The 12,008-nt window shown below is 43.0% G+C and overlaps 1 protein-coding gene across 9 annotated transcripts in view; it reads right to left on the minus strand.

The window, feature by feature from the left end:
* Nucleotides 1–6,757: 6,757 nt before the first annotated feature.
* anks1ab (ankyrin repeat and sterile alpha motif domain containing 1Ab) overlaps nt 6,758–12,008 on the minus strand; it is a 440,627-nt gene continuing 435,376 nt past the window's right edge. For 8 of the 9 annotated variants that reach the window (XM_086011497.1, XM_086011496.1, XM_086011499.1 and 5 more), the window contains 2 exons: nt 11,212–11,268; nt 6,758–9,348 (listed from right to left, as the gene is read on the minus strand). In XM_086011497.1, the coding sequence (XP_085867623.1) occupies nt 11,247–11,268 (22 nt within the window). In that variant the 3' untranslated portion in view covers nt 6,758–9,348; nt 11,212–11,246. The remainder of the gene's footprint in view (nt 9,349–11,211; nt 11,269–12,008) is intronic. The other variant, XM_086011495.1, reaches the window with a different exon arrangement.

Here is a 12,008-nt window from a genome sequence, read left to right on the forward strand (position 1 = left end):
TCAATTGACTTGAGATCGTTCTAAACTCTGCTGCCTGTATTCTAACTTGCACCAAGTCCTCTACACCCATAACCCCTGTGCCGCCTGACCTACATTGCCTCCCAGACTGGCAAATGCATCAAATTTTAAATTCTCATCCTCATTTTCAAATCAGTCCATGTCATCGCCCCTTCTTATCTCTGTGACTTCCTCCTGCCCAAAACCCTCCGAGAACTCTGCGTTCCTCCAACTCTGGCCTCTTATAGATCCCCCAGACCTTTCGTTCACCATTGCCAGCTGTGCCTTCAGTCTTACAGGCCCTCAGCTCTGGAATTCCCTCCCAAACTCACTCTGCCCATCTCTCCTCCTTAAAACCCACCTTTTTGACCAAGCTTTTAGTCACCTGTCCTAATACCTTGGTGCCACTTCTTGTCTGATTACACTCGTGTAGCACCATGGGACATTTTACTACGTGAAAGACGCTATATAAATGGTAGTTATTGTTCAGTACTTTACACATTTTTCCCTTCATTATCTTGGCTTTTGGAGGTTGCAATATATTTATGAAACAGGAAAACTTACAGGATTGCCACCAAATCAGAAGTTATCAGCTTCATAAAAGGTCAGTGCAGCTTCACAATGAAATCCTCATCAGACCTGATGTAAATTAGATTCCTACTGAAGACAAAAGGACACTGCTGGAGATTATGTGCTGTATGAACGGCACAAGTTTGACACCTGTGGAAATCTTACCATCGTCGCTATTCTGTCCTTGTGGCAGAAAGCCCATTATTTTATTAACATTTTTCAGCAGGTAACTGGATAGTGTGGCTTGGATGGAGAACAAAATATGTATTAAACCTAAACCCAATGGCCTGGTTTTCAAAGCTCAAAAAACTGTATACAAAGAGCCACAGACTTTACATATACCCTATAATAGTGAACTTACCAATTTTTCACCAAGTATCCTATGCATCAATTTTTGAAATGTAGCCCAATGACGTGCCTTATTCCCAATTTTCTTGAAATTCGAATTGTACGATCTTATTCCCTCTCTCTGTGTCGCTCACCTTCCCTTTATTCATTTGCTCATCACCTTTTCCTTTTCCTCGCTCAGCATTACTAACACCAGCTCTGTCTGATAAGCCTAAAGACTGGACGTGCAGTTTGTATCACAAGAGCTTCCATGCGTGGCATTTACTCCAGCCATTCTTCAGCAGTTTTTGGATTCAAGTCAATATACGTTAAATTCTCATCTTATGCTGAACACAGAATTATATCTTGTGCATGTGTGAAGGAAGGAGAAACAAAGTTCAGCGATGCAACAGGAACATTGAGGAAGATACAGTGATGTCTGTGGAGAAGCGTGGGTGTGCTTGCTCACTTTATTATTCAATAACTGTAGTGTAGATATTATAAAAAAAGATTTTATTTAATAAATCCAAGAAAATAAACAATCATATTAGAGCCATATTAACTTGTTACAACCTACAAGCAGTTCATGCAGAAATCAAGAATGCATAAAACTACTGCAATCAACACAATGAAGTTTTTTGTAAAAAAAAAACTACTTAATCAAATCTTAAACACCCCTGATCCCACTCCTGGATTTTAAGTACATAAATCTTGCTTCCTAAAAAAAAAGTTCTTCATAAAAAGCAACGCTTCACTTTTCGGAAAAGTGAAAGCTGAGTTTAGGAATCCTAATTTGCTCAAAGAGAGGGATCAATATGTAGGATAGGAGAGAAGTCCATGATAGAAAAATAATGAACTCCGCATGGAGTAGGCTTCATGTGCCAAATGGCCTCTTTTATGTTATGGCTGGAGTCCCACTACACTCATTCTGTTGCTCCGTTCACATCACCAATTAAAAATTTAGTGAAGTAGAAACAGGGAGAGTAGACATTTCTTCTCCTTTTGTCATTACATTTTAATGGGTATAATTCATTAGTGATTCTGTCACTCCTTCCCCAATGAACACATTACACCACATCGATAGAAAGCTATTACTGCCAGCTTAGCTGCACAGTGATGTGAGCACGAAAAGGTAAAATTGAAGATATGAACTCTTGGTTTGGGCTGTGGGATGCTCAAACAATATTAATGATTGGTTTCCATTCTTGGGAATTTTAATATATACTACAGGTGGGACTGCAAGATCAGGCACTGTTTTTCCTCACACTACTCCACAGGCATTGTTGACGGTGCTTTAATGGAAAATGCAGGGCTTGCCAGATAGTTTTTTTTCTCCCCTCAGAGACTGCACCAGAGAACTCAGAGTAGGTCAGCAGTCTGAGAATTGCGATTTGCAGGGGATTAATTTGGGGAAAGGGTGAAAATAGGCTCTAATTGGGTGCTGTGCTAATAGGAGATGCCTGTTTAAGTCTGAATTTAGCCTGCAATTTTGGGGCTAATTGCTACCATGATTTAAACGAGCCTGGAGGGGCTAAAACGGAGACCTGCACGTTTAGCACTCAAGCGCTGATTAGGAGCAATTTTCCTGGAGTGGTATTTGTAGCCTCCATGCATGCACTTCCACTGAAGATGTTTGAGTGCACTGACTGACAGACAATGGCACATGTCAGGATGGCTCAGGGACCGAGGGAGAGGGCTCACAGGTTTGCAGAGGTGGCACTGGAAGTCCTGGTGGAGGAGATAGAGGAGGAGGGATGTCCTGTGCCCGCAGGGGGAGAAGGAGGTCACATGTGTGGCTGATGTGAGAGGAGATCGCCGAGGAGGTCACAGCCAGGAGCACTGACCCCAGGACAGCTGCAAAAAAGTTTAATGATCTGACATGAGTGGACAAGGTAAGATTCTATCTCACAAACACACTTCTCAATAGCTGCACCACCACCAACATCACAACCTCAACAAACTGCATCCACCATCTAACTATATACTGACATTAACACAACCCATCCTATTGCATCCTTCACAGACACTACTCACACCTCAGCCACATCTCACAGCTCTTCAACCATGTGAGGGCATCACACACAAACACACCTGCCAATTACCACTCCTTCTCTTCCAGAACAAGGTAGCGCATAACAGGCACTGGGGTGGGGCGAGAATGACTCCATGACATCACTCCTCTCGAGGAGGCAGTGCTAGCAGTAATCGGAGGGGAGTGGCAGATGCTGTGGCCACAGGCAGAGCAGGTGACATATTGCCTACATTCCAGCTTCCTTACATATCCACAAGTATTCCTGATCCCTAATTCCCCAAACCTATCCTCACTCAAGTTCCATATGGTTTCATCACATACATCCTCCTATAGCGGCCAAATGCGCTGCACCCTAACCCTTGATCATTGCAGGCTCCCAGGAGCAAGATCCACCTCGCCCCCCCCGGAGGAACTGGAAGAGGAGGAAGAGCCACCTCGCCCCTGAGGAGGAGGAGGAGAGCGAGGATGAAGGCACTGCGTCAATCGCTACCACTATCGCAGGCAGCAGCTCCATGACAGGAATCCCATGTAACAAGGAAAGAACCGGGATCCTCACAGTGGCACGCACCGGGCACTAGTGGACAGCAGCTATGCTGCGTGGGACACCACAGGTGGCATCTTGCCAGGGGTCAAGGTCACATACTAGTTCTACTGCAGAAGAGTCAAATGAGGACTTCGCAGGGCCAGGTTTCAGAAGGCTAATGGGTTTGACAAACCAAATGCTTGGTGCAATGGGCAGCCTGCCTGAAAGCTTATGGATCGTGGCTAGGGGGATGGAGGAGTCCACCTCCAGCTTTGCCTGTGGCTTCACGCAGAGCCTGGAACCCATCTTCTCCAGCGTGGAGAGGCTGGCCAATTCCATCCAGCGACTTGTGGAGCCCAACACCATGTAGTGTCTGATGAATGAGGTTGCAGCTTCCATGGAACGACAAAGTGCTGCAATGGAAGCTCAGGCAGCTGTCATGGTGGCTCTGGGCTCCTCGATTGAAAGGGGCTTGCAGAGTGTCTCAGCTGACCAGAGATCTGTCTTCCAGCAGATCAGTGGACTGGCTGAACAGACGCCCCAAGATAGTGGCGTAGGAATCATGGAGCAGGAAGCTACTGGCCTCTCTCCGGATGGCAGCATTCCTGCTCCCTCCCCCGGCACTCCACCATTGCTCTTGCCGTTGCCTGTCAGGCAAGTGGCCCAGACTGCTCAAGCCTATGCTGAGATGGTGCGATCACGGCCCACGGCCTCTTGAGGGCATTGCAGGAGGACATCTGAACTGCCCTCTTCAGATTCTCAGCAGCTATCCAGCTTGCCTGCTGCTGCCACTCGGGATGCACTTCGTAGAAGAACCAGAGTAGGCAAATGCACTTAAAGGACAGCCTCGAAGGGTAAGGACCAAGGTAAATAGTAAGTGCTGTTGGTAGTTGTCATGTTTTCATTGTTTTTGGTATAAAGAGTAAATGGTAATTGGGTAGTGACGGAATTAGTGTTTTTTTTATTGTGATCTTCATGGGGAAGCGGTTGAAAGGATCGAGTGCAGAGGGTGGACTTCTTGATGGATCCTCAGTCCTGGAAGGTAATGCGTGTGGCAACAGTGCTCCGGAGTCTGCTGGTAGAGGATGTCTCTCAAAAGCGGTCTTCAATTAGATGGCGGCGAGCATCCCTCCCAGGTGCAGCCATTTACCTGAAACCCTCTGGTGTTCCCCCAAGTCTTCCTCCTCCTCTTGTGGCTCCTGAGCTTGACCCTCTGGCACAATTGCTGGTGGTAATGATCGTCAGATTGTGGAGCATACAGCAAGTCACCACGAATCTGGACCCTTTCTTGGCCAAGTAGTGCAGGGCACCTCCTGACTGGTCAAGGCAGGTAAACCTCCGATTGAGGACCCCAATATTCCACTCAATGATATTCCTGGTGGCAGAGTGGCTCTAATTGTATGAGTGCTCAGCTGGTGTCTGGGGCTCTCTCAGGGGCATCATGAGCCATGGCATGAGAGGGTATCTCTTGTCACCTTGTAGCCAGCCATGCACACTGCATTGGGACTCTCAAAATTAGTGGGACAGATGACTGTCTCATTATAAAAGCATTGTGGCAGCTCCCTGGATGGCAGACATCCACCTGCATGATGCGCTGCCGGTGGTCACATACGAGCTCACACTGAAGGAATGGAATCCCTTCTTGTTCCTGAGCATCTGGGTTTAAATGAGGGGCTCGCATAGCCACATGTGTACACTCAATGGCTCCCTGGACCATGGGGAATCCTGCAATCCTGTAGTGCCCTGCCTCTGGTAATAGGGAATGATATATAGTCATTCCTCACAGCGTATAGAAACTCAGCAACCTCCCTTATGCAGCAGTGCACAGAGGATTGTGATATGTAACTGATATCACCTGTGGCAGCCTGGAAGGTGCCAGTAGCATGCAAATTAAGTGCTACTGTGACCTTGAGTGTCAGTGAATGCAGTCCTGGCTGTGCTGCAAAGTCGGAGTCTTCCTTCCACAAGGCTACAGATCTCTGCGACCTCCTTGGTAAAGCGCAGACTCCTCATGCACTGGTTGGGTCATGTGAATGGAGTAGTGCTCTCTGAATAGCCTGGGTGGATAGGGCCTTCTGCTGACAACCCCCCTCTCTCTTCCAGCAGCTACTGCTGCTCTGCCTCGCCTCATCTCATCCTCCAGACCAAGGGGGACCTCTTGCGAGAACCCCCATGACCAAACACTCCCTTTCTCCTGGTGATTCCTATGAGGTAGGGAAGTCCTCAGAGAAGTTCCAAAAAAATTAATAGAGTGTTGAAGTCTTGACAAAGTCCCCCACGTGCATCAAAAGACCTCTTCAAACGCAGTGTAGTCAGTCGATCTCCAGCAGCAAGTGAACAGTGAAAGCTGAGTATGGCTTTAAATAGTGCTCGCAATCCTCACCAAGGACTTCTTTACTCCTGTTCAGCTGGTCGCTGTTAAGAGCCAGCAAAATGGCATGCAGCCTCTTTAATGAACATTAGGGACCAATTTAATTGGTAATCAGAGGCGTTCTTACTGCGCGTTTAAACTCCTTTACCGAGATGACGTCTTGCACTGAAGACGGGCTAACCTGGCATTTGCAGCTCAAGACCCCATCTTGGCCACCTCAGAGGCTCGAGCACCTAAACTACTAGCGCTACAGCAGGGAAAATAGTCCCGGCAGTCTCTCCTTTCAGGTGAAGCAATCTACTCTCAATTCCCTAGTACAGTACAAAGAGTCATTCACTGTGAATCGATCTCACATATTGTAATGCTTGAATTTGCAACGTTGTATATCTGGGATCAAATATTGGAACTGAAATATTTTCACAATTTTTCAAACACTAATGGGATCAAATATTGGAGCTGAAATATTTTTTTACAATTTTTCCAACATTAAAACTGAAGTAAGCTACTGACAGACTTAACATGGCTTTGTTCCTTGCATCCACAAATGTTTCCAGAATGCTACACCCAAATCCCACCTTCATCTTTGCTAAACTTTTAGCATTTCTGACCTGCTGTGATAACCAATTCTGTGGTTGGGTGGCCTCTATTGCCTACTGATGTCAAAAATTTGAGATCCTAGGGGCACATTACTAGAAATTTTGCCCATTCACTATGTGAAAAGTGGGAATGGTCACTTGAAACTGATGGGAGCTCCTGAGATTTGTTGGTGAAAGAGTTGAAGCAAAACAATGTGATATGAACTAAGATATATTGTGGCTTCTGTAATGGAGCAAAGGAAACCTGAGCTTCACTGCAAAGAACTACAACCCTGCAAATAACTGCAAAGCAAAAGCATTTGGAGCTGTTAACCTTGGTCCTTATGAAAGATTTACACAAACAGTTTCTCAGGTTCTGTTTATTCACTGATTTCCAATTGTACAAATAATGGCAAAAAGAAATAACAAAAACAGACTGGAAGCCCAAGTATATTTACAAACTCGTATCGTTATGAGGTCAGTCTAGTCTTTGCACAACAATCCTAGTGTTTGGTACCATGATATGTCCAGTTTCAACACTTGATCATGAATCTACAGTTATATACACAAGAAATATGTCTTTCAAGTACTGCAATACAGAACTGGAAAATTAATAAACACCCATCAATACATATTAGATCCAATGCTAACCATTGGAAATGTCTAAAATTTAGAACAAGATATACACCAGTAAGCCCTGCTTAGTGTCTACACAGCATTCACAGCCCTTGACCCAGAGTACAAATATTTTTTAAAACTTAATTTTACAACAGTAAAACAATAATCAGATTGTGACTCAAATTAGGTGAAGCAGCTACTCCCCCTGCCTATTAGTGCACTTTTACTGAGATTATTAGTTAATCAAAACAGAATCAAGACATCATGAAGAATATCTACTAAAAATCTCTACAAAATAGGTTAGCTGTTCATCATTAATCAACAGGTTCTGGGCAAATCCCATCAAGTTATTTAATCAAGCAAGTTAGATTAAAAATACCGCTGCTTAGATATTTGTACATAATTTGAATACTTAAAAAATACTCCATTCACTGGCCCACTCTTTTGATTCAGAAGCCATTTTATGGCATTATGTCCTGCTTAGTATGAATTAGTAATTATATTTGTTTGCTTATTGGAATAATTGTCCAACGATTTTGCTGTTACATTGCACTGCACCTATTATTAAGTTTCTCAAAGAATCCCCACAGAAGTTGACACGTGTCCTAGCAATAAAATGACAACTTGTGATTACAGCTCAGGGTTGCCAGTCACTCAAGCTTATCTACCATTGCTCTGCTTGGGTGCAAATTATGTTGCTTCTTGACTGGGCTGATGTATGGTGCATACTGCATGATGGGATGTTCCACCATTGAAGAGGCTGGTGACAAAATGGCAGTTACCAGCTGCCTCCTTTACAAAATGAATTTTGAATCAGGAAATCATGGAGCTTTTTTGACTAGGGTCACAAAGGAAGCCATTCCCCATATGATTCTGTTCTCTTGGCCATAGGAGGTTGCATAGTGGCAAATGTCTCCGAAAGGAAACTAAGGATTTTTAAAAAGTTGACAAGTGCAAATGCAGAAACAGGTTTAAGCCGTACAGAATTAATTCACGTTCAACCCAAATCCAGATTTGTACCAGTCGAAGGAGTGGCTCGGGGAAGGGGCAATTCGTTAAATGTTTATGTTCTTAGACAATGGCTACTAACAGAAGAGATGAGTCAGTTCTATAACCTTATAAATCACACAATGAAATCATAAGTAGATAGAATTTCATCCCCTTGTGCCATACTATGGTTTCAATATAAAACTGGTAATATTTAAATCCCCTCAACATGCTTTATTAAAATGCCTTGCCCTCCTCCATATTGCAATAAAAATGAAACCGATGACAGCTTTTTATATACCATAAAGACTCTCAATCCCAAAGTATCCTTTATAATCTTACGTTCAACTGAACGTCTTAAAACTACCTTGAACTTTAACCCCAAGACCCAGATATGAAAACGGGATTTCTTCACATTTGTAAATTCATCTTACATAAGCTGATAAGGACACCATTCTGCTGTGGAACAGAAGCACTGCTTGAAATCCTTTCCAGTAACTCATAGCATAACGTAGTATTTTCTGGTGTCTTTCAGCTTCGCTCAAGTACAGGTTCATAGTTTAAAACACAACAATGCTACTGAAGCAAAATACACCATGCTTCCAGACTCTTAAGACTTTGATCCTACAGCTTCTTCCATGTGGAAATGGTGGTAATGATGCTGGCAGGTTAGAATTGATTTGAACACACAAAAACAGTTGAGATGCCTGCAGACTAAGATGATCAATTATCATTTTTTCAGGCAATCAGTTCAGAAAGGTTAACGCTGCAGCTTAGACGACGTACACATTAACCGTGGTACTATTGCTTTGGGTTAGAACTACAGAATTCAATGATCTTAATCAGGTTTGTTTTGGGCGATGGGGAAGGGTCGAAGGAAACAATGGACAAGTGAAAAACCTATGACTTAATGAAAATATGTTCAACGTAAAATAAAAATAAAATCCTTTTCCTCACAGTTTATGTACGAAGGCTTTGGGGTCAGTGCACATCAGTGCTTGCTGTTGCATAAAGCAAAGCAGCATCAACCAAATTAAAGATGATTGCTCCATTTGATCGTTCTCACAAAGGGCAAATTAGTGCTGTTCACAATGATGATTCTTTGGTTACGTGGCTAAATTTCTTGATGGTATCCAAGCACTTGTTAGGTAAGAAGTCCTGAAAATGCTTTTCCTATGTTGTGCTGTTATAAAGTAAGTGGAAACCACTGCTGCACAAGTGAACTTCGGTTCCATGTTCTCTCTGGTATGGGATGCAGCTGCTCAGATGGTTTTAATACTCCCTCATGTTGATCTGGGACACCCATTGCCACATTTCCAGTAAACATACACTCACCCCAGAGTTTCAGCTACATGGAGTTAAAACAAAGAGACAAAATGTAGGTGATGTTAAACTTAAAGCGTATACAAACGATTACCAATAGTGATTGAACTGAAGATGCTCAATACATTGATTTCCACAGAGGCAAGGCTAGAAACGATCCTATTGGAGTCCTGAATTTTTTGTGCATTTTTAGAACAGCTCATCTAGAATACATACAAAAAGAATTTTAAGCCAATATGCAGATTACAAAGGGGAATTGGAAGACTCAATGGAATTGGAAGAATAAATGGGAGTCGAGAAACATTGCTATGTATCCAAAAAACTGGGACACACAGACAGGAATAAATCTAATTTATCTAATCCCAACAGCTAAATAGATAAGATTTCATTTTAAATGCATTGGGAGTAAACAGGTTCAGAAAAAATATATCCTCCAAATTGGATTTCCCCAAGTAAATGCATTCCATTAGTAGGCACATACTGTACCACATAGATTAAGTGCTTTCCAAGGTCTGGCGAGCGTGATGGTGCAGTGTACAGAAACATCAACATGTGATGCTATTTGATGGTAGGAGACAGCTATGATCTTTTACTTGACTAAGTTTCTATCTCAGCTGTACCTTTCTGGGAGAGGGATTGAAGAGAGGGGTGACAGGGGCCTGGCTTTCGCATTCAGCGGCGAAGGAACGGCGCTCGCCATTCACTATGTTGACAGCTGCCCACAGAGTTTTACACAGGCTTTTGAGCAGTAACTTGATGTCATCAGGTGTCTGATCCACTATGGCGCCCTCTCTTGGGTATCTGTGGCGTGTGTGAGCAGGACAAGAATGAGCATGGCTCTTCAACCAATCCGATTGAAGAATCCTCACTGAGCTACGGAACATCTAAACCAGGAAGTATAAATTAAATTTAAATCATGCCCAGAGAGCAAAATAAAGATTGGGAAAGAAAGATGTGATTAAGGGAGTGAAATAAAAGAGACAGACAGAAAAAGTTAAAAAAATGTAATTTTATAAAAAATCTCCAACCCTAATTAAATTCTGAAGGAATGAGACTCCACCCTTGTAAAATTTAATTTTCAGTGTCAGAGGCGTTGTTTGGCAGTAATTACGACTGGTCATGCCGTTAAAAATTCACTTACCCCTGAATGCACCAGCCCTAACTTTTTCTGCTGTGTTTAGTGCGTAACTAGTGGGTAAGTACCGTAACTTCATGCCTTTACATTGATTTCAATGCCGAGTCTATGGGCAAGGGGCTGTTATAGCACAGCCTGTGGAGCATCGGGGTAACTCGGAGTGCAATTTCCGTGTTTAACTATGCATGTGCGTACTCCGGAAGTTGCTGTTAGCCTCACTGTTACTCTCAATGCAAAATCTGGGCCAATGTTTGAGCAAAGGTTGGGCATCTTTGAAGTCTTGTATGGTCTACAAGCTCTGTAAAATTGGAGGGAAAACAATCGCCAGGGCTTCAATTGGTTGGCTGAAGAACAGCCGTGACAGAGATCTGCAAACAGGTGCAGTCATTTTTTGGCCACAGGTAGTGAGTTGGCCTGGTAAGACCATGTGTGTGGGGCTGGGTGAGCAGAGAGGTAAAGAGATATTGGGAGAAAAGAAAGACTGGCTTTCAAAAAATCAAAACAGCACAAGAAATATTGTCATATAGCTCTGACGACTGTTTATAAAATCTTCAAAAAACAAACAGAAGTGTCCACTTTCAACAGAAGGTTACTTGTGGAAATCAGATGGATTAACAGACTGTGCCATTGAGTTAAAGGAAGCAGTTTTGGACTTCCTATTCCCCAAGTGAATTTATGATCTTGCCGGAGTCTTTGGGATCTGATTGGTGCTTTCTCGCAAAGACATGAAGGCAAGAAACCTCATTTACTCACCGAACAACTGGTCACAGATCGCCACTGGGTAAAGCTTAGAACTGGTGCTTGGCCACACTGATAGCCAGCGATCAGAGCAGAAAGTGAAAAAAGGGGAAAATATAAATGTAAAAAATATTTATAAGGTTAGAGAATTCAGACATGCAAGCAGTCATTTATTTATTTAGATGTATGTATTCATTCCTTAAGTTGCCTGCCACTCTGAATCATACTACTGCCATATACAAGACTACCTGAGTTATTGTCTTTATTTTGACCACCAATGACATTACCGAAGTGACCAACAGAATGGACAAGGACCATGTGCCTTTTTCTTCTCTCCCCAAAGACTTTGCTTCCAGGGTGTGCTCCATCAAACAGATGAGCCGAAGAAACTCAAGGCAAGCGTGTTTGAATGACAGGCAGCCCCGAAACTCAAACGCATGACCTGGTTGAGAGTAGGATGTGGAACTGCTCAAGATGATCTGAATGCCTCAGCAAGGTAAGCAAACTTATTTAGAAACATATTTAACATTTTTGATTTACACCAGATTAAGTTCATCATCAGTCATTCATTTTTTTTAAAAAACAACTAAATTCTATTCAGACACACCTTTACAATCAATTGAATATTACATAATTTGTTGGTGCAGAAATGTAATCGTAACTTGCAAGATATTTATTGCACCATGTACAGTTACAATAGTGCCACCTGAAATCTACGCAAGACTAGGAACTATAGAGGGAGCAGTATGAATGTGGATTTAGCAGTTAGGGTTCGACAGACAGCATTCTACTAAAAGATCATGATCAAGTCA

This window comes from Somniosus microcephalus, chromosome 18 (assembly GCF_052327205.1).
Source record: "Somniosus microcephalus isolate GS21.2 chromosome 18, FLI_Smic_1.0, whole genome shotgun sequence".
NCBI classification, from domain to species: Eukaryota; Metazoa; Chordata; class Chondrichthyes; order Squaliformes; family Somniosidae; genus Somniosus; species Somniosus microcephalus.